General features: G+C 46.6%; 1 protein-coding gene across 1 annotated transcript; it reads left to right on the top strand.

Annotated features, from left to right (window-relative positions):
• Positions 1-27,296, top strand: LOC309382569 (uncharacterized protein; the record flags this gene model as incomplete). Its single annotated transcript, XM_081934217.1, has 9 exons — positions 1-63; positions 3,779-3,943; positions 4,271-4,495; positions 11,587-12,057; positions 12,156-12,353; positions 13,291-13,405; positions 13,522-13,589; positions 15,673-15,802; positions 24,450-27,296. The coding sequence occupies 9 exons, from the start codon at positions 1-3 to the stop codon at positions 26,762-26,764; spliced, it is 3,750 nt and encodes a 1,249-aa protein (XP_081790343.1). The 3' UTR covers positions 26,765-27,296.

The raw sequence follows: 27,296 nt of genomic DNA, 5'->3' as shown, positions 1-27,296 counted from the left end.
ATGATGGACCTGGTGATTCTGGAGCAGCTCCTGGCTATCCTGCCCCCAGAGATGGAGAGCTGGGTGCGGGAGTGTGGAGCAGAGACCAGCTCCCAGGCGGTGGCCCTGGCTGAAGGCTTCCTCCTGAGCCAGGCGGAGGAGCAGAAGGTCCAGTTGCAGGTGAGAGACTTTAGGGAGCTCAAAAGGGAATAAAGAATATGTTTGAATACTTCACCCCTCCTTCCCAAACTTCTCTGACATTCATAAATTGTGATGATGTCCCACCAATTCTTGTAGGAGATTGTTCCATTGTTTTCTCACTCAACCTCACGGATGGATATTGGGGGCTTTGAGGTTGTGTTCCGAATATAGGAATCCACTTTCCATTTCATGTTATTTTATTTCGTGTGAAGTACATTAATTCTGCTTTTTTTCCCCTTCCTCCTATTGGAAGTGCTGCACTGTGGAGATCAGAGATCCTGAGGGAAAGAGGAATCCATCAAATTCCCCTCAGGAGCTATTTTTCAGGAGGATCCCTTGGGTAGATCAAAGTCTGGACACCTCAGGAGGTAATGGAAGATCCTCAAATTACCCATCTGTCTTACTTTAGCTCTCTCTTCTCTTCTATAGAATACCTCCTCCCTCTTTTGTAAATTATGCATTTTGAAATCATTTATTCTTTACAGAGAAAAAAAGAATGAAGTTTTTTGGTTTTTCTGACGGAGATCAAACAGCAGTTGAACATCCAAATCAAATAAGAAAGGGAAAAGTTATTAGATTTGTATTCTCCCTTCAGGAAGTGAAATGGGTGTGCAGAGTGCTCTCTCCTTCTATTTTCCCCTCTTGTTTGGCCTGGATTATTTTTGTGTTCTTCCACAAAATGGACAGCGGAATAGCAGATTCAACCAGCATAGCTTCCTCTGGTTACCTTGTTCGTCAATTTTGCATTTACAAGAAGGATTTTTTTTAAATCCTTCAAGAATTAGGAATAAACACATCACAGGGGCAAGAACTGCTAGAGACCTATTCGTTTTGTCATTCTTTGACTTGGAATTGTGCAGTGCTAATGAAAAATAAATAAATACATTGCTGCATTACTATTTTTAAAAAGCCTTGTTTATAACTGGTAGTTTAAAAAATATGCAAATCATATTAAAAAATAAAGCAGAATTTTAAAATGGAAAGTGAATGGCCACATAGAGCAGGTAATTACAATACTTAGGCTACAAAATAATTTCCAATCCTCTAATTTGTTCCTGGATTAGGAGATCAAACATTCCCGCTTTGCAAAGTCTGAGAAATGGCTTTCTCAGGGAACTTTTTCTTCTTTCTTTTCTTCCATTCAGCCAGTGGCTCAGACTACTAGATTTATTTTTATTTTATTTATTTATTTACTGCGCTTCTAGACTGCCCCCTCTCCCAAAAGGGACTCGGGGCGGTGTACAGTCCATACAAAAATACATTATAATATAATTAAATAGCTGAACAATTAAAATTGTTAAATAGGTAGAGTTAAATATGGAGGAGGTTAAAAAGAAAGTTAAAAGAACTGTACAGCTGAGTAAAGTATATATAAATATAATTTAAAACCCCTAAAAATATCACACAAATTAAATATAAAAGCAATTCCCCTAAAATAACCAGTTAAAAATATGTCTACCAGGAGGTAACAGTTATAATTATGCCAGGCCTGCTAATCGGAACAGGTGAGTCTTCAATTTTTGTCGGAAGGAGCGGAAGTCAGTGGTGGTTCTAATGTCGGGGGGGAGGTCATTCCAGAGGGTTGGGCCCATCACAGAGAAGGCCCTACTCCTTGGTGTCGCCCGTTGGCATTGCCTAGTGGACAGCACCAGGAGAAGCCCCTCCCTGTGAGAGCGAATTGGCCGCAGGGATGTGTGTGGGAGGATGCGATCCCGCAAATAACTAGGTCCTGTGCCATGGAGCGCTTTAAAGATGGTAATCAAAACCTTGAAATGCACCTGAAAAACCACAGGCAGCCAGTGCAGCTCGCGCAGGAGAGGTGTTACGTGGGAGTACCTAGTACTCCCCATCACAGCCCGCGCGGCTGCGTTCTGGACTAGCTGCAGTCTTCGAGCGCGTCCCAAGGGCAGCTCCATGTAGCGAGCGTTGCAGTAGTCCAGGCGAGACGTCACCAGTGCATGATTGACCGTGCGCAGGGCATCCCGGTCCAGTAGGGGGCGTAATTGGCGCACCAGGCGAACCTGGTGGAACGCCCCCCTTGCCACGGCTGCCACATGGTCATCCATTGACAGCCGGGCATCTAGGACGATGCCCAAATTGCGCGCCCGTTCCACAGCGGGCAATTGTTCGCCCCCTATGGCCAGCGATAGAATCAGCTGGCTGAACCGAGGTGCCAGTAGCCACAGCCACTCAGTCTTGGAGGGGTTGAGTTTGAGTCTGTTGTCCCCCATCCAGACCCCGACGGCTTCCAAACATCAGGACATCACTTCGACAGCCTCGTTGGGGTGGTTTGGGGTTGAAATGTACAGCTGGGTGTCATCAGCGTACAGATGATACTCAACCCCAAAACCACGGATGATCTCCCCCAGTGGCTTCACACATGCGCTGAACAGGAGAGGCGAGAGGACCGACCGCTGCGGCACCCCACAAGTGAGTGGCCTCAGGGTCGACCTCTGCCCCCCTGTCAACACACATTGATTCCGGTCGGAGAGGTAGGAGCCGAACCACCGCAAAACGGTGCCTCCGACTCCCATCCCCTCCAGCCGGCGCAATAGGATACCATGGTCGATGGTATCAAAAGCCGCTGAGAGGATCAATAGATGATAGACAGAGCGATAGATCAGTTGATTCAGATGTGGGATTACTTTCCTGTAAAGCAATATAATTCTGCAGAATCAATCTTCTTGATAAAACTTGCCCAAAATATTTCTTCAGTTTTAGAAATTTTCAGAATTGTCCATTTTTTTCACCGAAAATTAGGACTTGTGTGAAGCACAGCCACTTAACTTAGTGCATAACTTTGCTTTGGGAATTTGGGAACAATGGAGAAGAATAATAGAATTGGTAGGGATCTTGGAGGTCTTCTAGTCCAAACTCTTTCTCTTTCCTATAACATTTCAGATAAATGTCTGTCCAATTTCGTCTTAAACATCAAACAGTATTGGAGCATCCTCAACTTCTGGAGAATAGTTAGGGCTCCTCTTCTTTGTGGCAACCTTTAGATATTGCAACACTGCTATTATGTCACTGATAACTAGACATGCCCAATTCCAGCAACCGTTCTTCATATGTTTTAGCCTCCAGCACCCTAATCATTTTGCTTGGTCTTCTTTTTATTCTTTCCAGAATCTCAAGATCTTCTTTACATCTGGAAACCAAAACTGGTTGCAGTATTCCAGAGCATATATAGCATTATAAAGTGGTTCTGACACTTCATGTGATCTTGATTCTATCCCTCTCTTAATGCAGCCTATGATTCTGTTGGTTTTTTTTTGGCACCTATAGCCTACTGCTGACTCATGTTTAAGTGATTGTCCACTAGGACTCCAAGACCCCTGTTGCACATACTACTGTTGAGCCAGGTATCACCTAATCCCGTGATGGCAAACCTATGGCACAGGTGGCACACAGAGCCCTCTCTGCGGGGATGCAAACCGTCGCCCCAGCCTAGCTCCACCATGCATGTATATGCGCCTCCCGCCAGCAACTGGTTTTTGGTTCTGCCACGCATGTGCAGGGGACTGATGCAAGTGGGGGATGCGTGCGCACATGCAAGGGGGCGGGGTTCACTTGTGGGTGGGCTCACATTGCATTTTAGGTGTTTGCGTGTGGGCACACTCCTCCCCTGTGCCCTGCTTTTGGCCTGGAAGGCTTGCTGCACCAACCTGGCATCCGTACGGGGTACGGGGTGCCCTACAAGTCCCCCGGTGCGCCCAGTTTGGGACCTAGAAAACCGCCTCCACCAATATGGACGCTATATGGGGTGTGGGAGGGAGGGGTTGCATTTTGGGGTAGTGCGTTCGTGCTTTGGCCTCTTGCCAACAAAAAGGTTAGTCATCACTCATATATTCTATGCCCAAGCATTTGGTTTTTCCTTCCTAAATGTCGATCGTAACATTTCTCACCTTTGATTTTCATTTTGTTAGATGGGGCCCAATCTGTCGACCCTTCTATATCTCAAGTTTATCTTCTGGAGTGTTGGTATTCTTGTCAATTTGATGAGTTCCCCTTCTATCCCCTTGTCTAAATCATTGATGAAGATGAACAGATTTTGCAACTCTTCCTGTTCTGTTCTTTTTCCTTTGTTCAGATGAGTCTGGTGTCCTTTGAGGAGGTAGCTGTGTATTTCTCTGAGGAGGAATGGTCTCAGCTGGATCCTGACCAGAAAGCATTGCATTCGGAAGTCATGCTTGAAAACTATAGGAACATGGTCTCTTTGGGTAAGAGTTTTCTTGTCCCAACCGTCGCCCAAGAAGATAAAATAAGGAAAAAAAATATTGGGAAAAGTGTGAAGCTGATCAAAGATAAATTACATGTAAGCGAACACTATTTAACCCAAGACAAAGGAGAAGATGCTATAAGACACAATGGAAAAAATTACAATGGGACATTCATTCATCCTCTTGGAAATAACTTCCTTACACCTCAAAAACCGATTCACACAAAAAAGGACTCTTATAAATGTTTGGAATCTGGAAAACATTTTAGAGCAGGAAAACAATTTACTTCCCATGAAAGGACTCACACAGGGGAGGAGCTATACAAATGCAGAGAGTATGGTAACAGGTTTAGAAGTGGCAGTAATCTTATCACCCATAAAAGGATTCACTCAGGAGACAAACCATATAAATGCATGGAGTGTGGGAAAACCTTTACTCGTAGCGATGTACTTAGAAACCACAAAATGATCCACGCAGGGGAAAAGCCATTTAAATGCATGGAGTGTGGAAAGACCTTTGCTCGTAGCGATGGACTTAGAAACCACAAAATGATCCACACAGGGGAAAAGCCATTTAAATGCATGGAGTGTGGAAAGACCTTTGCTTTGAACAGTAGACTTAGATGCCACAAAAGGATCCACGCAGGGGAAAAGCCATTTAAATGCATACAGGGTGGGAAAACCTTTGCTCTTAGCAATGGACTTAGGTACCACAAAGTGATCCACACAGGGGAAAAGCCATTTAAATGCATGGAGTGTGGAAAGACCTTTGCTAGTAGCAGTGGACTTAGGTATCACAAAATGATCCACACAGGGGAAAAGCCATTTAAATGCATGGAGTGTGGAAAGACCTTTGCTCTGAGCAGTAGACTTAGAAGCCATAAAAGGATCCACACTGGAGAGAAGCCATTTAAATGTATGGAGTGTGGAAAGACGTTTACTAAGAGCAATGCTCCACAGATGAGAGAAGCTCTATAAATGTGGAAAGACCTTTGCTCAAAATAGTAATCTTACTTCTCATAAAAGGATGGGAGAAAGTATCTAGCAAGAGCAATTCAACTTCAGACTTCTCTACCACTCCACAAAACTTTATAGCAATATTTGAGCAGTTTACAAAGTCAGCATATTGTCCCAAGAAATCTGGGTCCTCATTATAGGCTGAAGCAATCATGAGCTGTTGGCAATTTGCTTGTACTACTGCATTCTAACTTCTGACCCACCATGTCTATAGATTTTTATGTGTACAGATATTGTGCCTTTCTGATCCATATGAACCAAGGATGTATCCAACAAAGTGAAATTTAATGTGTAGAAAAGTAAGATTTTACACCTGGACAGAAAAACAGACTACATGAAACCTGGCTAAAAATAGAAACACTTAGAGGGACCTTGGGAGTCTGAATGGATGATCAATTGAACATTAGTTATCTGTGTGCAGCGGCAGCCAAAAAAAATAATACAATGTTTGTTTGTATAAACAGAAGCATAGAATCAAATTCACATGAAATATTAGTACCATTTTATAAAGCCTTAGCAAGACCACACTTGGAATACTGGCTCCAGTTTTGGAGATTACATTACAAAAAAGATGTTTAGGCTTTGGAAAAAGTGTAAAGAAGAGCAGTTAAGAGGATCAAAGATCTAAAGACGTAAACATACGAAGAATTGTTTCAGGATTTTGGTTTGGCTAGTCTAGAGAAAAAGATGGTAGTAGGAGTGACATAATAGCAGTATTCCAGTACTCGAGAGGCTTCCACAAAGTAGAAGGGGGTCAATTTATTTTTCAAAGCATCAGAGGACAGGACAAGAAGCAATGCAGATGAACTAAGCAACCTGGAAGTAACAAGAATCTCTTACAATCAGCTCCTGCAACTGTGGCATGTAGAGCCTCTCTCTGGTCATGCATCGTCAACACCTGATCTTATGGGTACCAGCATGCACATGCACACTAGCCAGCTGGTCTTTGCATGGGTGTGGGTGTGGGTGTGGGTGTGGGAAGGCCAGGTGGCTGGCAGATGCATGCACACCAGGCAGCTGCACTTCCACTTTCTGGCATGCATACACATGCAAAGATCAGCTGGCCGGCTTGCACCTGGGCATTGTGCAGCTGCTCTTCCGGTTTCCGACGCTCCTGCACGTGAATTCCAGATAGCCAGAGTGCATGTGGGCATTGGAACACAGACGAGCAGTTGCTCTTCTGGTTTCCAGCACATATATGTGCATTCTGGTTTCAGCACCTGGTGCCAAAAAGATTTGCTAACACTGGTTGATGGTCCTCACTGTAAGGGAGATTCTTGTTAATTCCGGGTTGCTTAGTTCATCTGCATTGCTTCTTGTCCTGCCCTTTGATGCTTTGAAAATAAATTGATCCCCTTCTACTTTGTAATGGTTTTAATGGTGGACAGGATCACATGGCTTGAGTCCTGAACAGAAAAGGTGATCACTTGCTTCAATGTTGGTGGAGAAGTAGAGAAGGGAGGCTGAGATGCTGAGTCCCTGGTTTTATTTATTTATTTATTATTTATTTATTAATCATTTTTATATGCCGCACCCTCTCCACCAAGGGACTCGGGGCGGCGTACAATTTACTACATAACAAATGAATGACAAGGAGGAGATATACAAAAAGCATTTTACACACACAATAAATAAATAATCAATTAATTAAAAACAGCAAAAGGCAATTAAAAAACAATTAAAACACCCAGAGTCAAACCTAATTTAAAATTGTATCCAGAGGGATTAGAATAGCTATAATTCAAGCCAGGCCGGCTAGTCGGAACAGGTGGGTCTTGAGTTTCATGTGGAAGGAGCGGAGATAGGTTGTTGTCCTGATGTCGGGGGGGAGGTCATTCCAGAGGGCTGGGCCCATCACAGAGAAGGCCCTGCCCCTCGGCGCTGCCCTCTGGCATTGCTTGGTGGACGGCACCCGGAGAAGTCCCTCCCTGTGAGACCGAATTGGTCGCAGGGATGTATGGGCAGGATACGATCCCGCAAATAGCTAGGTCCTGTGCCATGGAGCGCTTTAAAGATAGTAATCAAAACCTTGAAACGCACCCGAAAGACTACAGGGAGCCAGTGCAGCTCGCGCAGGAGTGGTGTCACATGGGAGTACCTCGTACTCCCCATCACTGCCCGCGCGGCCGCGTTCTGGACCAACTGCAGTCCTCGGGTGCATCTCAAGGGAAGCCCCATGTAAAGAGCATTGCAGTAGTCCAGACGAAACGTCACCAGCGCATGAGTGACTGTGCGAAGAGCATCCCGGTCCAATAGGGGGCGCAATTGGCGCACCAGGCGAACCTGTTGGAACGCCCCCCTTGCCACGGCTGCCACATGGTCATCCATGGACAGCCGGGCATCTAGGAGGACGCCCAAGTTGCGCGCCCGTTCCACGGGGGCCAGTTGGTTGCCCCCAATGGCCAGCGATGGGGTCAGCTGGTTGAACCGAGGGGCCGGTAGCCACAGCCACTCCGTCTTGGAGGGGTTGAGTTTAAGTCTGTTGTCTCCCATCCAGACCCGTACGGTTTCCAGACACGGGGACATCACGTCAACGGCCTCGTTGGGGTGGTTCGGGATGGAAATGTACAGCTGAGTATCATCAGCGTACAGATGGTATCCCACCCCAAAACCACGGATGATCTCACCCAGCGGTTTCATATATGTGTTGAACAGGAGAGGCGAGAGGACCGACCCCGTGGCACCCTACAAGTGAGTGGCCTCAGGGTCGACTGCTGCTCCCCTGCCAACACACATTGCGTCCGGTCGGAGAGGTAGGAGCAGAACCACCGTAAAACGGTGCCCCTTACTCCCAGCCCCTCCAGCCGGCGCAATAGGATACCATGGTCGATGGTATCGAAAGCCGCTGAGAGATCTAACAGAACCAGGACAGAGGAGCAACCCCTATCCTTGGCTCTCCAGAGATCATCAACCAACGCGACCAAGGCCGTCTCCGTGCTGTGCCCGGGTCGGAAACCGGACTGGCGCGGGTCTAGATAGTCATTTTCCTCCAGGTGGCGTGGGAACTGCGTAGCCACCACACTCTCTACAACCTTCGCTAAAAAGGGAAGGTTGGAGACCGGACGATAATTAGCTAGCTCAGTTGGGTCCAGTGAAGGCCTCTTGAGTAAGGGCCTCACAACCGCCTCTTTCAAGGCGGCTGGTAGGAACCCCTCACTCAACGAAGCGTTCACCATTCCCAAAAGCCAGCCTCGTGTGACCTCCCAGGATGCCAGTACAAGCCAGGAGGGACATGGGTCCAATAAACATGTGGTGGCTCGCAGTCGCCCACGCAACCTGTCCAAATCATCGGGGGCAACAGAGTCAAACTCCTCCCAGAATGGTCTCTCAAGGCTGGCCTCGGACGTCTCCCCTGGAACACTGAGGGAGATCCATTCCCTCCGGGTCTGAGCGATTTTATCCTGCAGATATTCCCCAAATTCCTTTGCCCTGCCCTGCAGAGGGGCTTCCCGCGGCCTCTGTGATAGAAGAGAGCGGGTCACCCGAAACAGGGCGGCAGGGCGGTTATCTGCGGATGCAATGAGAGTGGCACAATATCGGCGTTTGGCCACCCTCAATACCACAAGGTATGTCCTTAAGTAGGCTCTTACAGGTGTTCGGTCAGATTCGGAATGCGAAGATATCCATCTGCTCTCTAGGCGTCTCTTATGGCGTTTCATCACCCTCAGCTCCACGGTAAACCAAGGGGCCAGGGTGATTCTTTGCCATAGGAGAGGCCGCAAAGGCGCAACCCGGTCTAGGGCCCCGGCGGCCGCACTATTCCATGCGGCCACCAGGTCCTTTGTCTGGGAGGGGGTCAGGTCGACAGGAAGTGGCCCAAGCTCCGTCTGGCGCCCGGGGCGGAACCATCTCGGACATTCTGGCTCCGCCTCCCCGCGGTGGGGGGTAGTACCAGGGAAGTCAAGCCGGAGAAGTGAGTGATCTGATCATGACAGGGGTGTGATGGCTAAGTCCCCTATTCCCAGATCACTCGTCCACTGGCCAGAGACGAAAACAAGATCCAGAGTGTGACCTCCCTCGTGTGTGGGGCCCTGAATTACTTGAGTCAGGTCCATGGCTGTCATGGAAGCCATGAACTCCCGAACCGCCTCGGATGCTTCTCCCATCGACGACAAGTTGAAATCCCCCTCTCTCTCCTTTTTGCCCTCTCTGGCCTTTGATCTTGAGCTTGAATTCTGATTGGTTGTCAGACTCCCATGGGGCCATGCAGGGGCAACTCTCTAGGCTGCGTTTTGAATCCAGGTTTCATTGAGTTCTCAGATGCCATGTGGGGAGTTGTGTAAAGGCTGAGCCTAGCATGCCTTGATTCAATCACCTGGAGCTGAAGGGGGGAACCCAGAGTCAAGCCATGTGGTCCTGTCCACCATTAAAGTAAGGTTCTACGTTTAGGCAACAAAAATGGAATGCACAGGTACAGTATAGGTCAGCGATAGCGAACCTTTTTTAGCTCGTGAGCCACAAGTGGGGGGAGCGCAGGGGGGTCGTGTGCGGGCGTGCTGCACCTATAATGCAATGCGCGACCCCCCCCATTTTTGCATGCTTTTTTCACCCTCCCCAGGCTCCAGAGGCTTTATAGGAGCCTGGGGAGGACGAAAAGAGCCTCCCCCCCCCCCCCGGAGACCCTCCGGAGGCTTCAGGGACCGTCCAGAGGCTTCCCTGAAGCCTTCGGAATGCTTAAAACCATCCTCCAACCAAACCGGAAGTGACTTCCGGTTTGCTCGGAGGGTGGTTTTAAGCCTTCCGAAGGCTTCAGGGAAGCCTCGGGACGGTCCCTGAAGCCTCTGGAGGGGCGGGGGAGGCTCTTTTCGCCCTCCCCAGGCTCCTATAAAGCCTCTGGAGCCTTGGGAAGGCGAAAAATAGCTTTTGAAAAGGTAAAGTCAGCTGGCCAGCGCGCGCATGCGCGCTGGCCAGCTAACAGGGCAGCGCCTCCCGTGCCCTGACAAATGGCTCCGAGTGCCACTTGTGGCACACGTGCCATGGGTTCGCCATCACTGGTATAGGTGGTACCTTGCTCAGTAGTAGTAACTGTGAAAGGGATCTTGGAGTCCTAGTAGACAGCCAGTTAAATATGAGCCAGCTGTGTGCAGCAGCTGCCAAAAAAGCCAACACAGTCCTAGGCTGCATCAACAGAGGGATAGAATCAAAATCACGTGAAGTGTTAATACCACTTTATAATGCCTTGGTGAGGCCACACTTGGAATACTGCATTCAGTTCTGGTCGCCACGATGTAGAAAAGATGTGGAGACTCTAGAAAGAGTGCAGAGAAGAGCAACAAAGATGATTAGGGGACTGGAGGCTAAAACATATGAAGAACGGTTGCAGGAACTGGGTACGTCTAGAAAGACTAGGGGAGACATGATAGCAGTGTTCCAATATCTCAGGGGTTGCCACAAAGAAGAGGGAGTCAAACTATTCTCCAAGGCATCTGAGGGTAGAACAAGAAGCAATGGGTGGAAACTAATCAAGGAGAGAAGCAACTTAGAACTGAGGAGAAACTTCCTGACAGTTAGAACAATTAATCAGAGGAACAGAAGTTGCCTCCAGAGGTTGTGAATGCCCCAACACTGGAAGTCTTTAAGAAGATGTTGGATAGCTATTTGTCTGAAAGGGTTTCCTGCCTAGGCAGGGGGTTGGACTAGAAGACCTCCAAGGTCCCTTCCAACTCTACTATTGTATTGTATTGTGTTGTATTATTAAAACCATCTTTCCAAGCAACCTCCATGTCTCCAGTGTCTTTTTCCCCACTGGGAGCCGAACCCAGAAGGACATTTCTTCCAACACAACCCAAATCAAAGGAGGAAACGCTATAAGACACAACAGACAAAACTACAACAGGACATTCATTCTTTCCCTTGGAAATAACTTCCTTACATCTCAAAAAGGGATTCACACAAAAAGAACCCCAATGAATGTTTGGTATGGGGAAAACATTTTAGAAGAACTTACTTCCCATGAAAGGATTCACGCTGGGGGAGGAGCTCTTACAAATGCAGAGAGAGGTTCAGAAATGGTAGTGCTGTTATTACCCACAAAGGGATCCACTCAGGAGAGAAACCATATAAAGGCACGCAGTGTGGAAAGACCTTTAGTTAAAAAAAAGTAGTCCTATTTCACATCACCGTTTCTGACTGGATTTGGACCCTTCTGAGGCCTTCTGCAATCTGCCCAGCCTTCAAGGCGGCTGCTTTTGAGGGAGGCGAGTTCAAATCCTCCAGAGAGAAATAGTTCTTCCATTCTCCACAAACAGTTCCTGGACGGGAAGGAGAGGAAGATGGAGAAAATGCCGCCTCTGGAGACGTTGAAGCCTCTGTCTAACAGGGAGACATTGCGAGGGGCCTTTCCGCCTACTCCCAAGCCCATCATCCCCGCCCTCTCGCTTCCCCTCAGACGCGCTCCTCTTTCCCGCCCTTTCTACAATCCTGCCAGTTTGCGCCAAAGCCACCAGGGGGCGCCCTCTGCCAAGACAAGAGAAATCTCCGTGCTTCCCCATTGGCCCACTGGAGGGCTTTCCAGAGGAGGCGGCGAAGGGAGGGACGTCACAAACGCTTGCCGCTCTAGGACGCCGCACTCGCTATCCTTAAACCCTGGGGCTCCGCAGGAGGTGGAGAGTCTGGCGGGAGGAGATCCAGACGTGGCCCAGGTGAGTTGGGGGCTCTTCCCGGGCAAAGGGAGGCGGAGGACGGAGAGACCCGCGCCCGGCCTTCCTCCGGCTTAAACCCCGGGTCCCATGCTCCTCAGCCGCCCTCTCTATGCAGGCGGAAGCGGGGAAGGCGGAGGGGATCCGGGGAGGATCCCGAGTGGGGACAGCGGAGGGTCGGCCTTGCAGGGGCCCAGCAGGAGAGGAGAGAAGCCGGGCGAGGAGGAGGCAGGATTCGCACCAGGCTCCCCATTCTAGCTGCCTCCTTCCCGGCCCTGCGCTGGGATGAGCCGCTTGGGGTTGGTTGGGTGAAGGTTCTTCAGTGGCTGAATTCCACTTTCCAATTCTTGGCTTTTCTTTTTCCTTCCATCTCAGATGCAGAAACCTGAAATCATTGCAAGGCAAAAGTTTCTCTTGGGGAGGAAAACAAAGAGCGGAATAACTTGCAGGGATCCGTCCTGAAGCCCCAGAAATTCCCCTGTGAAGGAAAAGGCACCTGGAGACCCACCAGAGTCCTTGGACCCACCTGGAGTTGCTCTGCAGGAGAGAGAAAGGATGGAGACACAACCTTTGGCCAAGGAGGGAAGCGGAAAAGGCCCTTCAGGTGCTCAGCCTGGGAAGGGGGGGAAGCTCTGGACAAGGACTGGGCAGAAGATCCTGGAGGAGGAAACCATCCGCCCTTCCGAAGTTCAGCTGCAGAATTTCATCCAATACCGGGAGGCTGAAGGTCCCCGAGGACTTTGCAGCCGACTCCATGAGTTTTGCAGACGATGGCTGAGACCAGATAAGCACACCAAAGCCCAGATGCTGGACCTGGTGGTTTTGGAGCAGCTCCTGGCTATCCTGCCCCCAGAGATGGAGAGCTGGGTGCGGGAGTGTGGAGCAGAGAGCAGCTCCCAGGCGGTGGCCCTGGCTGAAGGCTTCTTCCTGAGCCAGGCAGAGGAGCAGAAGGTCCAGTTGCAGGTGAGAGACTTTAGGGAGCTCAAAAGGGAATAAAGAATATGTTTGAATACTTCAATCCTCCTTCCTAAACTTCTCTTCATTATTAATATGTGATGATGTCCCACCAATTCTTGTAGAAGATTGTTCCATTGTTTTCTCACTCAACCTCACCGATGGATATTGGGGGCTTTGAGGTTGTGTTCTGAATATAGGAATCCACTTTCCATTTCATGTGATTTTATTTCGTGTGAAGTACATTAATTCTGCTTCTTTTTTCCTTCCTCCTATTGGAAGTGCTGCACTGTGGAGATCAGAGATCCTGAGGGAAAGAAGAATCCATCAAATCCCACTCAGGAGCTATTTTTCAGGAGGATCCCTTGGGTAGATCAAAGTCTGGACACCTCAGGAGGTAATGGAAGATCCTCAAATTACCCATCTGTCTTACTTTAGCTCTCTCTTCTCTTCTATGGAATACCTCCTCCTCTTTTGTTAATTATGCATTTTTAAATTATGTATTCTTTACAGAGAAAAAAATAATGAAGTTTTCTGGTTTTTCTGACGGAGATCAAACAGCAGTTGAACATCCAAATCAAGTAAGAAAGGGAAAAGTTATTAGATTTGTATTCTTTCTTCAGGAAGTGAAATGGGTGTGCAGAGTGCTCTCTCCTTCTATTTTCCCCTCTTCTTTGGCCTGGATTATTTTTGTGTTCTTCCACAACATGGACAGCAGAATAGCAGATTCAACCAGCATAGCTTCCTCTGGTTACCTTGTTCATCAATTTTGCATTTACAAGAAGGAATTTTTTAAAATCCTTCAAGAATTAGGAATAAACACATCACAGTGGCAAGAACTGCTAGAGACCCATTCGTTTTGTCATTCTTTGACTTGGAATTGTGCAGTGCTAATGAAAAATAAATAAATACATTGCTGCATTACTCTTTTTAAAAAACTTTGTTTATAACTGGTAGTTTAAAAAATAAGCAAATCATATTAAAAAATAAAGCAGAATTTTAAAATGGAAAGTGAATGGCCACCTAGAGCAGGTAATTACAGTACTTTGGGCTACAAAATAATTTCCAATCCTCTAATTTGTTCCTGGATTAGGAGATCAAACATTCCCGCTTTGCAAACTCTGAGAAATGACTTTCTCAGGGAACTTTTTCTTCTTTCTTTCCTTCCATTCAGCCAATGGCTCAGACTACTAGATCAATAGATGATAGACAGAGCGATAGATCAGTTGATTCAGATGTGGGATTACTTTACTGTAAAGCAATGTAAATTCTGCAGAATCAATCTTCTTGATAAAACTTGCCCAAAATATTTCTTCAGTTTTAGAAATTTTCAGAATTGTCCATTTTTTCACCTAAAATTAGGACTTGTGTGAAGCACAGCCACTTAACTTAGTGCATAACTTTGCTTTGGGAATTTGGGAACAATGGAGAAGAATAATAGAATTGGTAGGGATCTTGGAGGTCTTCTAGTCCAAACTCTTTCTCTTTCCTATAACATTTCAGATAAATGTCTGTCCAATTTCGTCTTAAACATTAAACAGTATTGGAGCATCCACAACTTCTGGAGAATAGTTAGTGCTCCTCTTCTTTGTGGCAGCCCTTAGATTTTGCAACACTGCTATTATGTCACTGATAACTAGACATGCCCAATTCCAGCAACCGTTCTTCATATGTTTTAGCCTCCAGGACCCTAATCATTTTGCTTGGTCTTCTTTTTATTCTTTCCAGAATCTCAAGCTCTTCTTTACATCTGGCAACCAAAACTGGATGCAGTATTCCAGAGCATATATAGCATTATAAAGTGGTTCTGACACTTCATGTGATCTTGATTCTATCCCTCTCTTAATGCAGCCTATGATTCTGTTGGGTTTTTTTTTGGCACCTATAGCCTACTGCTGACTCATGTTTAAGTGATTGTCCACTAGGACTCCAAGACCCCTGTTGCACATACTACTGTTGAGCCAGGTATCACCTATTCCCGTGATGGAGAACCTATGGCACAGGTGGCACAAAGATAACTCTCTGCAGGCATGCCAACCGTCGCCCGAGCCTAGCTCCAACATGCATGTTCATGCGCCTCCCGCCAGCAGCTGGTTTTCGGTGCTGCCACGCATGTGCAGGGGGGTGATGCATGTGGGTGATGCGTGCGCACATGCATGGGGGTGGGGTTCATTTGCGGGTGGGCAACGGCCCCCATTTTGGGCCTGGAAGTTTTGCTGCACCAATCTGGCATCCGTACAGGGCACGGGGTGCCCTACAAGTCCCCCGGTGCGCCCAGTTTGGGACCTAGAAAACCTCCTTCAACAACCTGGAAGCCTAACAAGGTGTGGGAGGGAGGGGTTGCATTTTGGGGTAGTGCGTTCGTGCTTTGGCCTCTTGCCAACAAAAAGGTTAGCCATCACTCATCTATTCTATGCCCAAGCATTTGGTTTTTCCTTCCTAAATGTGGATCGTAAGATTTCTCACCATTGATTTTCATTTCGTTAGATGGGGCCCAATCTGTCGACCCTTCTATATCTTGAGTTTATCTTCTGGAGTGTTGTTATTCCTGTCAATTTGGTCTTGTTCGCAAATTTGATGAGTTCCCTTTCTATCCCCTTGTCCAAATCATTGATGAAGTTCAACAGATCTTGCAAACCCTCCTGTTCTTTTTTTCGTGTTCAGGGGAGTCTTCTGTCCTTCGAGGAGGTGGCTGTGTATTTCTCTGAGGAGGAATGGTCTCAGCTGGATCCTGACCAGAAAGCGCTGCATTCGGAAGTCATGCTTGAAAACCATAGGAATGTGGTCTCTCTGGGTAAGAGTTTTTTAGTCCCTAATCAGAGAGTTCAAGAAGACAGATTGTAGTTAGTTTTTATTAAAAAATCACTAATCGTCTCCTGGAAAGGAAAAGGAAAGTATCTGGCCTTCTGGTACTCCAAGGAAGGAAAGAGTCAATGTCTCTGCTTAGATGCTTTTGGCCCATTTCTTATCTGTATTGTTCCATTTTTCTTTGAACTTATCTGTGGAGGCTGAGAAAAAAAGGGGGGGTTATGTGTCCTCTGGAGGTTATGTGAGAAGAATGTGTTGTCATTTGTCCTCTGAAACCTCCCCAAATTTTGTGAGAACAGAACTTTTACCTCAGGCCATGGAAGAGCTTTCTCCTAATACGATTGAAGAGCAAAGGCCTCATGAGGTTCGACTCAGAGCATCCTAGGGTACAGGTAATCCCCGAATTATGACAGTTCACTTAGTGAACATTTGAAGTTATGATTCCTCCCCCCACTACTTTATATCCAGTCCCGAAATTACCAATGTTGCAGCACGATGGCCATCCACAGTTTACTAATGACAGTAGAGGCACTGCAACTTTCGTCCTACCTATTCCCCCATCCCACCCTGCAAAGACTTACCCTGTGACGATGTAGAGAGACATCGGTTCCTTTGCCTGCTTTGGTTCATTTGCAGAACACATAAGGCTAAAGTAGTAAAAGGTGAGGTGAGATCAGTGGCGTGAACTCTTGCATTACTGGTCTCGTGTTATCTCGCACTATGGTACGTTCGGCCTCTGTTCTCTTCTAACCAAGGCCTGCACAAGATCCGGGGGGAAAGGCTTTCATTTTCAAAGACTTTTGCCCGGATCACCACCAGATGGATTCGTAACTGGCTGATCAACCGCACTCAACATGTAGTCCTCAATGGAACTGCATCTACATGGAGGGAAGCATGTAATGGTTCCCAAGGCTCTGTTTTAGGCCCAGAAGTGTTAATGACACCTGGAATATTACATACAGTTTTGGTTGCCACGTTGTAAAAAAGATGTTGAGAGTCGGGAAAGAGTGCAGATAAGCCCAACAAAGATGATTAGGGGACTGGAGGCTAAACATATAATAAACGGTTGCTCTAAACTGGGTATGTATAGTCTGATGAAAAGAAGGACTAGGGGTGACATGACAGCAGTTTTCCAATATCTCAGGGGCTGCCACAAAGAAGAGGGAGTCAACTATTCTCCCAAACACCTGAGGGTAGGAGAAGAAGCAACAGGCGGAAACTAATCAAGGAGAGAAGCAACTTAGAACTAAGAAGAAATTTCCTGAAAGTTAGAACAATTACCATATTTTTCAGAGTGTAAGACGCTCCGAAGTATAGGTCCAACTCCCTGCCTAGGCCGGAAACCCTATACCATTTCAGACAAATGGCTATCCAACATCTTAAAGACTTCCAGTGTTGGAGCATTCACAACTTCTGGAGGCAAGTTGCTCCACTGATTAATTATTCTAACGGTCAGGAAATTTGTCCTCAGTTCTAATAATAAAGCAGTCTTAAAAAAATAAGTAATAATTTGAACATTCTATAGGCATTTATAGTTATTGACTTACCTCCTTGCAGCAAACAGCCTGATTAGCACAAGAAAAAGAATTCTGCCTCTGTCTCCCAGCAATTTACCTTGTGGAGCAAACAGCAAGTTTCACTTTCAGTTTCTCCCGATCATCAGCTGTTTCTGGCTGCAGGGATTGTTATAGTCCTGTGATGGCGAACCTATGGCACCAGTACCAGAAGTGGCACATAGAGCCATTTCTCCTGGCACATGGAGCCATCACCAGTTGCTCTTCCGGGCCCAGGCGCAGTAGCCAGCTGGTCTTGACACGCATTGACGTGCCAGATAGCAGAAGTGAAGCCGCCCGGTGCACATGCGTACGCCAGGAAAATGATCTTTTTGTTTCTAGGGTGCACATGCGCATTGGCCATTGGGTGATCTCATTCCTGGCACGCATGCACACGCAAAAACCAGCAACAGGAAGAGCAACGGCCACACGTACCAAAAGACGCAGAGAAGGGTTCCCGGCCATCGCTTCTTAGCAGAGTAGAGCTGTGATCGAGATTTCCCTCCCTTCCCACCTGAGCGAGCTTTTTGCATGTTCCTGGCCCTCCAGCCCATGGCTCATCTGCGGTCCAAAGTGCCTTGCTGGCTCGGGTGCCCCAGAAGAGCAGCAGCTGCAGGCACAGGGGGAAGGGCAGGAGCAGCCAGACGGCCCCTGCAGCCACTCCCAAGTCAGCGAGCCAAGTTCTCGGTGGCGTCTTTATGAGGGTAACTCGCCTTCCTGCAGACAGTTCTTCCAGTGTCCTGGCTTCCAGCAATTGGCTGCAAAAGCGACCGGCGTTTGCTGTAGGTAGAGGCCTGAACGGCACCCGCGAATCAGCTGTTTTGTGAACGGAGCAGCCCAAGTGATCTGATTAAGGGGCCAAGAAGCCCTGAGGTGACTGAGGAATGGAAGTGCTGCCCCCTGTTCTGGCTAAACCCACCCCTTCACTAGGGCTTATTTTAGGGGGAGGGTTTATATTTTTGCCCACCGCGAAAATCTGGCATGGCCTTAGTTTTAGGACATGTCGTATTTTCGAGGAAACACGGTAGTAGGGAGGATTGGTAGAATAAAAAAAGGTTTTAGTTCAGCCAAAAAATAAGGTAGCAAAGAATAGAAGAAAAAAAATCAATTCATTCACTTAAGAGGAGAAACGGGAAGCATTACAATCACTTCAATCCACAAAACATTGTTACAAAGAAAAAGGGAAAAATACTTTCTAAGGCTTTCTAAAGATAAATTTCGCCGCTTTATTCTTTTGCTTAAAGGACTAATTTATCTTTTTTTTAAAAAGTTTCTTTGGGCAATCATTCTCAAAGAAAAAATCTCACCAAATGGACTCGCTTTCACTGCCTTCTTTCCGGAGCCGTCTCCTGCTTTGTTAGCCTGGGGCTGTCTGTTTACCGCCGGCTTGGAGAGCTTCCCTTGGGTCAATCAGGGACTTTGTGATGTCCCTGAGACCAGCAAGGATTTGTCTCCCTGTTCACCGTCTCTTTGGGACGGTTTAGGTCCATATGGACCATGCAGCAGTAAAAGTATCAAAGGTGGTCTCGGACTGTCGAGACCGCATGTTGACTTGTCGCGACGTTGGCTCCTCCTCTTCAAAATAGTCTTTCTTGAAGCCTTCCAACCTTTTCAGTCTCAGCGTGAAGAGCGTTTACAAGCTAATGGGAGGCTTCAAGCAAAGGGTATGCGCCAAAGTCTCATCACTGGGATGAAGTCTCATCACTGGGAAGAGGCCGAGCAGGGGTCCCGCCACCAGGCAAACACTATGGAAAAGCTGATGCAAGGTACATTGGGGAAGAAGGAACTTGTTTTGAAATTCAGTTCTCACCGTTCTCTACAGAAATTAACACATCTCAATAAATGTTAAGTTTTCTCCTAATTCCTTCACTGTCCCAACTAGAGACAACCCCCAGTCACTCCCATCCTGTTGCAGGTCGAGTGTCCTTGACCCCCACAGAAAGGAATGTTGTTATGGCTAATTATCCACCGACTTCTTGTAATCCCCCCTCCCGTTTTGCCAAGCACTAAATGCGGAGGGGGGGGGCTGACAGGCTGCCCCCCCAGCCGAAAATCGTGTTAATACAGTCAGCATGTTAACCACCTCTCCCCCTCCTCCCCGAATGAGGACCCTTTGGCTTGTGGGGAAATTTATCATGAAACTGTTGCAGGGGTCCTCAAACTTTAAAACGGGCTCCATTCTCAGTCCCTCAGACTGTTGGGGAGAGATGGATCAGCTGGGTGGGCATGGTTGGGTCATGTGGGCGTGGCAATGCTAATGAGTTCATCCAATTGCTCTGGGGCAGATTTGACGACACAGGAATGCCTCAGTTCATTTTACATGAACAAATAATGCATCCATCATAAAATGAACTCCGAGGCATTCCCTTTCCTCAAAGAACAAATTTATTTAGATACACCATTTTGGCACTAACTAGCAGAAAGCCAGTACTAAAAATTCCTGGGCTTTCCACGTCACTATAAATAGGATTTTCTCAATCTTTGTTTTGCTCCTGGGGTTGTTTTATTTGCTTTTGTTTGCATGTTTCTCTTTTGGTCGCCTTTTCTTTTTACTAGATCATTTTTTTCAGTTGTTTAAGAGCCTACTGGTCCACTTCAGGAAACTTAGTTTTGCAGCAATTCTTCTCAGTCACAAGGAGCTTGAGAAATTTATGTCTGTCTGTCTCTCTTTCTGTCTGTCTGTCTGTCTCTCTCTCTATATATATGTCTATCTATCCCTGTTTATCTATCTTCTAGATAGATATCTATCTTCTTCTCAGCCACAAGGAGCTTCAGTTTTGGTCACCACGATGTAGAAAAGATGTGGAGACTCTAGAAAGAGTGCAGAGAAGAGCAACAGATTAGGGGACTGGAGACTAAAACATATGAAGAACAGTTGCAGGAACTGGGTATGTTTAGCTTAAGAGAAAGAAGGACTAGGGGAGACATGATAGCAGTCTTCCAATATCTCAGGGGTTGCCACAAATAAGAGGGAGTCAAACTATTCTCCAAGGCAACTGAGGGTAGAACAAGAAGCAATGGGTGGAAACTCATCAAGGAGAGAAGCAACTTAGAACTGAGGAGAAATTTCCTGACAGTTAGAACAATTAATCAGTGGAACAGAAATTGCCTCCAAAAGTTGTGAATGCCCCAACACTGGAAGTCTTTAAGAAGATGTTGGATAGCCATCTGTCTGAAACGGTATAGGGTTTCCTGCCTAGGCAGGGGGTTGGACTAGAAGACCTCCAAGGTCCCTTCCAACTCTGCTATTGTATTATTGTATAAATCTCTGTCTGTCTGTCTGTGTCTGTCTGTCTCTCTCTCTCTCTCTTTATCTATCTTCTAGAGGCAGGGGAGGTTTTTTGGCCTCCTGGGGCATCTGTGCACCCTGTTTTTCACCCACCCCCCCATCACCTACAGAAACATTGTATTGTATTGTATTCTGCAGGCCAAAATACCCCTAACCCTAACCCTTACAGTTCCAGCCCACGGGACTCACGAAGTAAATCCTGCACCTGGCCGAAGGGTGGGTAAGGCGACGTGGGCAGGGCAGCCTCATGATCCTGTGCGATCCAGATTAATGGCTTTTGCGGGCCGCATGTGACCCATAAGCCATAGTTTGAGGACCCATGTACTATAGTATCAGCGTTTATATCCCAACTCTTGACCCATGTAGCTTCTGATAAAGGGTATCCTTTCCAATGAACCAGATATTGTAATCTACCCCTATGTAGTCTATAATCCAAAATCTTTTTTACTTCATAATGGGTTTCACCCTGTACTACAATTGGTTTGGGAGGAGCTGCTTCTGCGGTATTGACCTTGAACTGATGTTTTTTTGGTGTTTTCCCAACCCTTCTTTAATGACTCCTCCATTCAGCTAGGGTCATGGAAGAGGGTGGTTCTCTTGGCAGCTCAGGCATGGGGGCAAACTCCATGCAGTTGGTGACCTAGAAAGGGGTCAGTCCCATGCTGCTGTGCACAGCATTGTTGTAAGCCACTTCTGTGAAAGGTAGTAGGTCTGCACAGTTCTTTTGCTGGTAATCAACATAACATCTGATGTATTTTTCCACCATTGCATTGGCATGTTCCGTGGCTCCGTTCGTACTCGGATGAAAAGTCGAGCAAAGTCCAGAGGGTGTTTTTTCTCTCCCCAGGCTCCAAGAAAGCTTCTGGAGCCTGGGGAAGGTGAAAAAACTGCAGCCCATCACTGTAATAGCATTATGGGTGTGGCACGCTGGCACACAACCCCCCTGTACTCCCCCCACTTTTGACACAGCAGCTAAAAAACCTATCACTGGGATAGGTGTTCTCCACGCATATAGCATTAATTCCGTAAAAATCCACGCAAATCCTCATCCCTCCTCATACTTTGGCATTTGCCTGTTGGATAAACCCCCCATTTAAGTTGGCATCAATGTATTTCTTCAGTTTGGCCATTTCCCTTGGGGTCATAGAATACATATTTGGCTTTGGAAGTTTAGCTCCTGGCCCAAACTGGATCACGCAGTCAGTTGGGTGATGAGAGGGGAGGACACTGCAGTCTTCCACACTAAACACTTTTGCCAGGTCGTGGTACTCTCTGGGGACCTGGGGCTTTTCGCCTGTTGGCAGCTGTTTGGTGGTAAGGAGCTGATGCCTATCTTTACTTTCTGGTAGCCGTCTTCCCACGTGGTGGTTGGGCCCACTTGTCTAGCAAGCATGTCCCAATATGACCGATTCAGTTATCTTGGGAGCTACTACAAATCACATGAGCTCTCGGTTACGGACCATTTCCAGTCTAATGAGTTTGATGGCTAGCAGAGTCCCATCTACTTGCTTGAAGCGTATGGGGTGAACTAGGGGCCTCGTCTTTGTTCCTAGCTGCTTGATTACCAGGAGACTGATCAGACACGTGGTGCAACTAGTGTCTATCATGGCCTCAATGTCACCCTGTACCTCGGTTTCTGGGACTACAAGTCTGATTTTGACAGCAAAGGGGCGAATGGCTTCACTTACCATTGGGTTGTCTTCACTGCTGTTTCTGCTGGCGGTCCCTGGAGGAGTCTCTCTGGCTGGAGGTTTCTTGCCTTCATCTGCGGGAGGAGGAATCGCCTTCCCCATGTTGCTGAGGGTAGCCGGGGCTGAAGAACAGGGGTGGGAGCTAGGCACTCAGATGCCTGGTGTCCCAGTTGGCCATATCTGAAGCACTTTGCCATTCTTGCCAGCTTGGAAGGTGCCGGCTGGGCTGCCTTCGCCAGGGCTCAGTGCCCTAGGACTCTCCTGGCCAATCTCTCCTGAGTGGGCTTCAGATGGGGTTGATTTCTCGATCCATTCTCACAACTCTGGTATACTAATCCTGCAGTCGGTCTGGTACCCCCCTGATGTCACACGCCTTTCTAAGTTCTGGGTCTGTGGCTTCCTTAAAATACTGAACGAGGAGTGATTCAGGCCAGTGCCTAAGTTGCCCAGCTATTCTCCAGAACTCCCAGTCAAACTGTTTAGGGGAGCAGCATGCCTGCTTAATAGTCTTGATTTGTGCCTCATTCTCCTGCCTATGGTCTGTGTCCTCAAATCTGCCCCAGAGCAATTGGATGAACTCATCAGTATCGTCCATCGTCTGCCCCGGAGCAATTGGATGAACTCATCAGCATTGGCGGCACCCTCATCGTGTAGCTGGACTGTCCATTCCTTATCCTCCCCTTTGTTCACCCCATCACAGATGGCTGAGATCAGGTCGTGGGCAGTTTGGTACTGGTCTCCTTAATGGTCATTGTAAAATGAACTCTGAGGCATTTCGTTTCCTCAAAGAACAAACTTATTTAGATACACTATTTTGGCACTAAATAGCGGAAAGCCACTATTAAAAATTCCTGGGCTTTCCACGTCACTATAAATAGGATTTTCTCAATTTTTCAAAACAATATGTCCAACTGGGATGAGAACTGGTTGCTTGGCGACTTCCTCTGACCAGCCAGCTGTTGGAACGTGGCTGGCTCATTGGCCAGTTCTGTTGTTTGGCTGAAGCTCCACCCAGCTCTCCCCCCTTTCAGCTCCCAAATGTGTCAATTCATATGAATAACCTGGATACAACCAAACCCACAATCTAACCAAATTCAGGCTTGACACCCAGATCCAATTGAGGAAACATGCCAACTTCCCCGGGGTTCCGTCAAAAGTTGCCATGAACCTCGGTGGCAGTGTGGCAGTGGGTGCGGTCAGTGGAGCCGGTGGCGGACCTGCAGGGGTTGCGGCCGGCAGAGCCGATGCTGGCTGCAGTGTTGCTGCCGGCAACCACTAGCACTGCATCCACCCCCGCCCAGGGTTGAAAATCCAGCAAGGGGGAATCAGTTCGGCTGGTGGAAGCATGAAGACTGGTTGACGAGAGGGTGTGGTGGGTTTTGCCAAGCCTGACAGCTCCGATTGCCGCAGCAGTCTGGCTCCAGCAGGAGCTAACACTTTGGTGTATTGGACCAGCTGTGGGGGAGGGGGCAGGGTTGTACTTCATCCCAGGCAGAGTGGAAAGACGCCATCATCACCCTCTTATCTGGGAATGTGAAGGTAGGCTGAGCCAGAATCCATCTGCTCCATCTTCCCTGAGTATTCACACCGCCTGAGTGAGGGGTTGGCTCTCAGGGCTCAGGACCCCGGATAGATTTGGGTTAATAGCATTCCAGGTACCCAAAAGTCCATCACATGGCCCGTTCATTTCACGATGCCCACAGGAGAAAAACCCTGGAGAGTGACCTGGAGTCACTCTCATCAAGTTGCAGGCCGAGTGTCCTTGACTCCCAGAAAAAGGAATGATGTTATGGCTAATTCTCCACCGACTGCTTGTGAACCCCCCCCCCCCACGACCGTTTTCCCAGGCACTAAATGTGGCAGCCCTGAAGCTGCAAAGAAAAAGATGGCTTCCAGGGCTGACATATATTTTCTAGATGTTTTCAAAGATTTCATGAATCATGAATATAGAAATCACCATGTCTATGTCACACCACTGTAGACACGCAAAATAAACATAATAGAATTTTGGAAAAATTCAGAAGATTTTTTTTTTACTTTCTACAGTTTGATCTTTTTCTCTAACTTTGTTATCGTTTTCATTTCTCTTTTGCTTTGAAGGTAATAATGGGGAGGAGAATCAAGATTCCTGTGAACTGTTCCAAACGATCAATGCTAAAGATGGAACAGAGACATTTGGAATTCGAATGGAATTAGAAAGCAATGAGAGAAACCAGTCAAGTAATTGGAATAATGAAAGATCCCCTTCTACTGATGCTCTGATGCAAGACTTTCTTACCCAAGAAGAGAAAATAAGGGAAAAAATTCTTGGGAAAAGTGTGAAGCTAATCAAAGATAAATTACATGTAAGCGAACACTATTTAACCCAAAACAAAGGAGAAGATGCTATAAAACACAATGGAAAAAATTACAATGGGACATTCATTCCTCCTCTTGGAAATAACTTCCTTACATCTCAAAAACCGATTCACACGAAAAAGGACTGTTATAAATATTTGGAATCTGGAAAACATTTTAGAGCAAGCAAGCATCTTACTTCCCATGAAAGGACTCACACAGGGGAGGAGCCATTTAAATGCAAGGAGTGTGGAAAGACCTTTGCTCTGAGCAGTAGACTTAGAACCCACAAAAGGATCCACACAAGGGAAAAGCCAGTTAAATGCCTGGAGTGTGGAAAGACCTTTGCTCGAAAAGATAATCTTATTTCGCATAAGATGATCCACACAGGGGAGAAACCATTTAAATGCATGGAGTGTGGAAAGACCTTTGCTCTGAGCTGTAGACTTAGAAACCACAAAATGATCCACACAGGGGAAAAGCCATTTAAATGCATGGAGTGCGGAAAGACCTTTGCTCTGAGCAGCAGACTTAGAACCCACAAAAGTATCCACTCAGGGGAAAAGCCATTTAAATGCATGGAGTGTGGAAAGACCTTTGCTCAGCGTGGTAATTTTATTTCCCATAAAATGATCCACACAGGGGAGAAACCATATAAATGCATGGAGTGTGGAAAGACCTTTGCTCTGAGCAGTAGACTTAGAAGCCACAAAAAGATCCACACAGTGGAAAAGCCATTTAAATGCATGGAATGTGGAAAGACCTTTCCTCTAAGAGATTATCTTATTTCCCATAAGATGAGCCACACAGGGGAGAAACCATTTAAATGCATGGAGTGTGGGAAAACCTTTGCTCGTAGCAATGGACTTAGGTACCATAAAAAGATTCACGCAGGGGAAAAGCCATTTAAATGCATGGAGTGTGGAAAGACCTTTGCTCATCGTGGTCATCTTATTTCCCATAAGATGATCCACACAGGGGAGAAACCATTTAAATGTATGGAGTGTGGAAAGACCTTTGCTCATAGCAATGGACCTAGGTACCATAAAAAGATTCACGCAGGGGAAAAGCCATTTAAATGCATGGAGTGTGGAAAAACCTTTGCTCTGAGCTTTAGCCTTAGAAACCACAAAAGGATCCACAAAGGGGAAAAGCCATTTAAATGCATGGAGTGTGGAAAGACCTTTGCTCGAAGAGATCATCTTATTTCCCATAAGATCATCCACACAGGGGACAAACCATTTAAATGCATGCAGTGTGGGAAAACCTTTGCTCTGAGCAGTAGACTTACAAACCACAAAATGATCCACACAGGGGAAAAGCCATTTAAATGCATGGAGTGTGGAAAGACCTTTGCTCTGAGCAGTAGACTTAAACGGCACCTAATGATCCACGCAGGGGAAAAGCCATTTAAATGCATGGAGTGTGGAAAGACCTTTGCTCAGCGTGGTAATCTTATTTCCCATAAGATGATCCACACAGGGGAGAAACCATTTAAATGCATGGAGTGTGGGAAAACCTTTACTCGTAGCAATGATCTTACTATCCACAAAAAGAACCACACAGGGGAAAAGCCATTTAAATGCATGGAATGTGGAAAGACCTTTGCTCTGAGCAGTAGACTTAAAAGCCACAAAAGGATCCACACTGGAGAGAAACCATTTAAATGCATGGAGTGTGGAAAAACCTTTACTGAAAAAAGTAATCTTATTTCCCATCATGTGATCCACACAGGGGAGAAGCCATTTAAATGCATGGAGTGTGGAAAGACTTTTGCTCGAAGATGTAATCTTATTTCTCATAAGATGATCCACACAAGGGAGAAGCCATTTAAATGCACGGACTGCGGAAAGACCTTTGATCAAAGCCGTTATCTTGCTTCCCATAAAAGGATGCACTCAGAAGAGAAGCCATTTAAATGCATGGAGTGTGGAAAGACATTTACTAAGAGCAATGCTCTTACTTCTCATAACAGAATCCACATAAAAAAGAAGCCATATAAATGCATGGAATACGGAAAGAGCTTTGCTCAGAATAGTAATCTTACTTCTCATAAAATGATGGGAGAAAGCATCTAGCAATAGCAATTCCACTTCAGACTTCTCTACCACTCCACAAAGCTTTATAGCAATATTTGAGCAGTTTACAAAGTCAGCATATTGTCTGAAGAAATCTGGGTCCTCATTATAGGCTGAAGCAATCATGAGCTGTTGGTAATTTGCTTGTACTACTGCATTCTAACTTCTGATCCACCATGTCTATAGATTTTTATGTGTACTGATATTGTGCCTTTCTGATCCATATGAAACAAGGATGTATCCAAGAAAGTGAAATTTAATGTGTAGAAAAGTAAGACTTTACCCCTGGGCAGAAAAACAGACTACATGAAACCTGGCTAAAAATAGTAACACTTAGAGGGACCTTGGGAGTCTGAATGGATGATCACTTGAACATTAGTTATCTATGTGCGGCGGCAGCCAAAAAACCTAATACAATGTTTGGTTGTATAAACAGAAGCATAGAATCAAATTCACATGAAATATTAGTACCATTTTATAAAGCCTTAGCAAGACCACACTTGGAATACTGGCTCCAGTTTTGGACATTACA

This window comes from Natrix helvetica (genome assembly GCF_964273705.1).
Source record: "Natrix helvetica genome assembly, chromosome: 1".
Classification (NCBI taxonomy): Eukaryota; Metazoa; Chordata; class Lepidosauria; order Squamata; family Natricidae; genus Natrix; species Natrix helvetica.
This window is presented reverse-complemented; position numbering and strand designations above follow the sequence as displayed.